The sequence below is a fragment of the Periophthalmus magnuspinnatus genome, chromosome 6 (genome assembly GCF_009829125.3).
Source record: "Periophthalmus magnuspinnatus isolate fPerMag1 chromosome 6, fPerMag1.2.pri, whole genome shotgun sequence".
In the NCBI taxonomy this organism is placed as follows: domain Eukaryota; kingdom Metazoa; phylum Chordata; class Actinopteri; order Gobiiformes; family Gobiidae; genus Periophthalmus; species Periophthalmus magnuspinnatus.
In genome coordinates, this window is record NC_047131.1 from 9,578,306 (window position 1) to 9,584,362 (window position 6,057).

The window sequence follows — 6,057 nt, forward strand, 5'->3', positions numbered from 1 at the left end:
AACAGAACCGGTGACAAAGGGCAGCAATAGTCCAACATGCACCAGGTCCAAACCACAACTAAACCATGACTGAACCAGGTCTAAACCAGATTTGACCCACGACTGGTATTTGAATTCTATGGGGTATTAACTGTAACACATAACATATTTAGATCACCATGTTTCCTTTTATTGTTTTGAAAATGCTATATTTGCCCAAAACAACATATTAACATGTTTTGTTTTTGACCCTCTGTGTCTCCCCTGCCTTTGCTCTCTGTGCTAAGTCACTCCCCCTTCAGAGCACCATCACAACCCAATCAGCGTGCATCCCACTACCGAAACTACTGCACATCACATCAGGTTTGTGAAGTTGTAGTGTACAGTTTTGTATCATGTTTATATATATATTTATGGAGAATTGTCGTGGGAGCATGAGTGACGTAGGCTTGTGGGCGGAACAATCGACAGGATCGTACAGCTAACTGTGAGGAGGGTTCGAAAAGGGCCCAGTATTGATTTTTGCACGATAGCCCCTCTTTAACATGTGCAAATCAAACAAAACCCCAGGTGCATTTTTGATGGAGAAACAACATTATAACATGGCAGGTCACGATCCCTTCAAACAAACTTATGGACCACAATCTCCTTCAGCGACCGTGTGTCCACCCTCCCTCTCTCTGCTTCTCTCAGCGCCATCAGCTCCTCCTGCATTTGACCCACGGGGCGCCCCAAAGAGTACCCCAAATCCACCAGCATCTGCAGCAGAGGGGCGTGGTACTCTTTCACAGTGAGCCGGTACCTTCTCACCACAGGCAGGGCTCGGTGTGCGGCTTCGTACGCCTGCTCCGGCTGCTCCAAGTCTCTGTGACAAACCGCTAACGCCGCTAACGTGTGCACCGACAACGTAGAGCTTTGCCACGGAGCTAGTTTCTCCTGGATCTCCAACACGAGCTGCAGCAGAGCTAAACACTGTGTAAACTGTCCAGCTCGAAGCAGATTATGAGCTTTTTTCATTTCCTGATCGGTGAAAAAGTTAGCAAAGTGTTCGGAGTGGCGTACACATCTTTTAGCATAGAGTTTAGCGATGTAGTCTTGTAGAGCTATCCGTCGCTCCAGAAGACACTCCGGGTTGAAATTCCCTGTAAGGATTTTTCTCGGGAGCAGGATTTCGTCGAGTTCTTCTTGAAATTCTTGCAGCAGAGTTTGGTGGAGTTTGGCGAAGTCACTGTAGCGCCGCTCGATGGAGACGCGGTGAGAGTCAAAGCTGCCGGAACGCATGATCACAACATCGTAAACCTGAGAGAGACAAACAGACACTGAAATCCAGTGGTGGAAGGTAACCAAGTACAAGTAGTAAAGTACTGTACTTAAGTAGAATTTTTAGGTATCTGTGCTTTACTTAAGTAACTTTTACAGTGGATCCTTTTTACTTTTACTTCACTTAATTTGAGAGCAGTATCTGTACTTTCTACGACACTACATTTTTTAACTTTACTGAAAAGTAAAAAAGTACTTTTCATATGATCTGAGGGGTTATTTTTACCATGTTCGTGGAAACATCCTGGCTAAGTTTTTTGAGTTCAAGCTTCAACTTCGAGCAAACAAAAATAAATACACAAAATTCATGAGAAAAATTAAGAAACTGATTTGTATTGTTACTGTTGAAAAAAGTAGGTTTCATTTTGAATCAGTATTACCGGTAGTACATTTACTAACAAATGAAATGTGTGAAATACATCAGTTACATTTTTAAACAGGTACTTAAATAATTTTACTTAAGTAGATTTGTTCATGTGACACTGTTACTTTCACCTCTGTATCTGTACTTTTACTTAAGTAACAAAATTTATTACTTCATCCACCGCTGCTGAATTCTGATGGTACAAGAGGAGACTTAAAGCTGTGTAACTTTTATGTTGGGGGGGTCCAACACCAGCCAATATCTATGTTTGCTTTGCCTGGAATGTTCCACAGTATGGCATTAAACATATCTACCCCTTAGCCCTGCTCATAATAAGAATGGATGTTTTTCAAGACTTTTTTGAGCAATGATATTTGTAATTGAATAAATGCAACATAGATGTAGATTTTGTTTAATGCCAAACTGTGGAACATTCCAGGCAGAACAAATGGCGCAATGAGCACAAAATCATAATAATCATACAGTTAGTTTAAAAATCAATATTATTATTATTTTTATTATACTGAAACGTTTATTTAGATCATGCATCATTTCAAAGGGTAAACACTCTCTGTGATTAGTTTGTAGATAAAACGAGTTCTCACATCGGCTTTTGTCATATAAATAAATATTAAAAGAGCCAGTCTTTTGAACGGCTCTTTGAAATGAACGGATCCAAAAGATTTGGATCGCATAAAAGCCGAAAGTCCCATCACTAACGCTCACACATGTGCCCAGTGCTCTATGGGAAGTTAACCATAGACCGGGAGGAATTGGGGGTGAGTGGAAGTGAAAACGGGGGTCGATTGGCAAAATGACATCTTGAAAATAAGCAATTAAAGATTACTGAAACATGAATCACTCCAAATACAACATCAGAGGCTCAATGAGAAAAAAAAACCCCTGCTATAACATGATTAAAATCTCTGAAAAGTCCAGGACCAGAACCTGGACCAGAGCTATATGAGACTATTGCATTATTATTATAAGTATGATCGACTGACCACGTGTTTGCTGAAGGCCGTCTCTCTGACTCTGTATGAGGGCAGTTCAAACAGCAGCCAGTGGGGGCGCTCTCTTCTCTTCTCCTCTCTCCAGTTCTGCTGCAGCTCTTTGGTGGTTAGAGAGGAGCAGGGACACATCAGGCCTGAACAGAAACATGACAGACTGTGTACACTAACACTGTGTACAGTTTAATTACAACACATAGCATTCAAGTAATGCAAGTAAACATGTTAAAGCTACACTATGTAACTTTCTGGACGTGGCACGTCACCTGTATGATTCCATGGATATAAATTAAAACCATACTTGGGAACATTATCCATGTAGATAGATCAATTTTATGCTATGCTGTGGAATGTTATAGCCAAAGGAACAACATTTCCATGGAAACAAGCAGGAGGAGGTGCTCCTCCAGAGTCAGGTTTGTGGAGATACGCTCACAGTAGGGATGAATGTTTTTCTATGTTTTTCAGTCCCATAAAAACAAGTAAAATGAAAAAAAACAAAAACAAAAAGAAAACATGCTTTTATTTAAGTCCATTTTGGCAAAATGTTACATACTATGGCTTTAAATAAAGATTACATTTAGAGGCACATCATTATTTATAACAAGAAATTCATCCATAATCCTTTGTTTTTTTGTTACTTATTTTATTTTATATCAGTAGTAACCTAGTAGTAGTAGCAGTAGTAGTAGCAGTAGCAATAGTTGTAGTAGTAGCAGTAATAGTAGCTGTAGTAGTTGTAGTAGCAGTATAATTATTAGTATTATTCATATTTTAACATGTATTTTGTCCTCAAACCTGCATCAGTGTGTTCTGCACTTGTTCCTTCTTGAGCCATTTCATCTGTTCTGAAAACACATGTTACACCACAGTCATTTTGTCATTTTGCCTTAAAGGAAAAGTCCGGATTTTGTAACATCCAGGCACACACACAGTTTAGACACACACACAGAGACACATGCATTCATACATACATACATACATGACTGTATAAAGAAGTGGACTGAGTGAGTGTGACGTCAGCGTTCAGCTCAGGTCAAATGAGGCTCATGGAGGCTACAGATAAAGGGGCGCCTTTGGAGCCCAGTTCCATATTTGGAATTCCGATCGTGAGTATCATAGCAACCAAAGAGCCAATCCAGAGCGAGGCTGATGAAGGTAAGGTCCCTTACCACCCGCACTGCTGGTTTAGCAGGGAGCGGGTCCAACCAGGAAGTAAAGTTATAAAGTTTACAAAAAAAACTGAAAAAACAGGCCAATCTTGTGATGTTAACTTTAATGTCACTTTCAGTCCTGGAGCAGAGACTACACTGGCCCATAGTCTGACAGCATTCACCCACATTCACCTCAGGCTTACCTCACAGAAATGCCAAGTCGGTTCTCTTGGTAAAACCGTTCAAAATGAAAAAGTTACAAGTCAAAAATGTGTTTTCCTGAGAGCAGAGAAGTGTCTGAACGGGGAAGTGTACAGCAGCCAAACCTGTAGTGAACTCTCTCTGACAAAACCAGGAAGTGAAACTACCTAAAAAAAGCAACTGAATAACAAAATTAAGCAAAAGATTCAGCTGGACATGTTGACACTTTGCAGCAACGTCACACTGGGGGTGTTCTGTCTGAATGCCTATGGTGGAATGTTTAGCCGTTACCATGGTCACACAATGCACACATTAGCAAAAACTACCAAAAAAGTTGTAAGATCATCTGAAAACTCAAGAAAAAATACAAATTTTAAGTAGCGTATTTTCAGGAGCCTGTGATCAGTCTGAGAGTTCATGGTCCTGTTTTTGAGTTTTTTGTTTTTGAGTGACTAACGGAAAAACTGTTGGCTAACGCCAAGTAGCTTGTGACTGTAATGTTATTTGAGAGGGACATGTTTAACAGCATGAATCAGCTCACCTGTTTTATTTCAAGTAAATTAGTTATTTCTGGTCAGAATAAAGTCTAACTTGAGTAACAGAGTTTCAGACAGAGGAAAATTGGAAAATGGTTCATTTTTAAAAAGAATCTCCTGACTTTTGTCTTTGGTTATTGGGTTTTAAATCTGTCAACTGGACAAATCGTTGTAGGACTGAAGTTTCGCTGCTCATCCATCTTCATTTCTGGTCAGATTGACTTATATCACTATGAAGGGAGGAGCTAACTACACTGAAACTGTAAACAGCTATTGTCTCCAGTTTCAGTCTTAACGACCCTATTCAACCTGAAATGGCCTTTTTGTTGCTGTTTCTTTGGGTCTGAGGATGGAGTTGTAGATATGTGAGAGATTATATCTCAGGCCCCCATTCCTGTTTAAGGAAGACTGTTTTTAGGAAAGACAATCCTGGAAACTGAAACACACCGATATTGTCCGTGTCTCATCTGTTTATGAAACTTCATGTTCCACACAACACGTTTCAACGAGACCCCAGGACCGCAGATCTAAACCCGGTCTGAACCAGGTCTGAACCAGGTCTGAACCAGGTCTGAACCAGGTCTGAACCAGGTCTGAACCAGGTCTGAACCCAGTCTGAACCAGGTCTGAACCAGGTCTAAACCAGGTCTGAACCAGGTCTAAACCCAGTCTGAACCAGGTCTGAACCAGGTCTAAACCAGGTCTGAACCAGGTCTAAACCCAGTCTGAACCAGGTCTGAACCAGGTCTAAACCAGGTCTGAACCAGGTCTAAACCAGGTGTGAACCAGGTGTGAACCAGGATCCTGATCAGGACTAGTTGGAGAAATTGTGCATGTTTTATGGTGATGGAGGAAATGTATCCAGAAAAAAATGTATTCATTTAGTGTTTCTTCAGCTGTATTATTACTCCACTCAGACTCCTGAGTTTGGTTGAAGAAATAAAAAAATGACATTTGATCTATTGATAATTTGCAGTGACGCCACACTGGGGGTGATCTACAAGTATTTCTATGGCGGAATGTTCAGCAGTTACCATGATGACACAATACACACAATAGTACTGTTAAAATGCAAGAAAAAATACAAAATGGATTTAAACAGCACATATTCAGGAGTCTGTGATCAATGCGAACTTTTGTGGGCCTGTTTAGGAGTTTGATTTGTTTTTTATATTGTGTCTCTCCCCAGACACTTCCTCCAGCTCCCAGACCAGCCAAGAGACAAAGTACTGCCCCAGCCAGGCCTGAGGTCAAAAGACATGCACCTTTGTTCATAACAGCTACATAACAATGTTAAGACGGGACATTCCTGTTCATGTTTGTTTTGTCTTTTCAAAACCAGAACTTGTTTCTGGTTTAGGTTAAATAAGGACAGAACCTGTCCCCTGAGACAGACACAAATGAAGGTGCCAATCTGCACCATCGACTCCTCCCACCACCACCAACACTCACACGTCACATTCATATAGGTGATGTGGGCGAAGTATCTTGCC

At 40.8% G+C, this 6,057-nt stretch overlaps 1 protein-coding gene across 1 annotated transcript; it reads right to left on the reverse strand.

Annotated features, from left to right (window-relative positions):
• Positions 1 to 400: 400 nt before the first annotated feature.
• On the reverse strand, positions 401 to 4,471 carry snx20 (sorting nexin 20). The gene is made up of 4 exons (XM_033968328.2): positions 4,031 to 4,471; positions 3,472 to 3,521; positions 2,668 to 2,810; positions 401 to 1,278 (listed from the first exon to the last, which is right to left on the reverse strand). Exons 2-4 carry the CDS (start codon positions 3,509 to 3,511, stop codon positions 601 to 603), a joined length of 861 nt encoding a protein of 286 aa, XP_033824219.1. The 5' UTR covers positions 3,512 to 3,521; positions 4,031 to 4,471; the 3' UTR covers positions 401 to 600.
• Between the last annotated feature and the right edge of the window lie 1,586 nt (positions 4,472 to 6,057).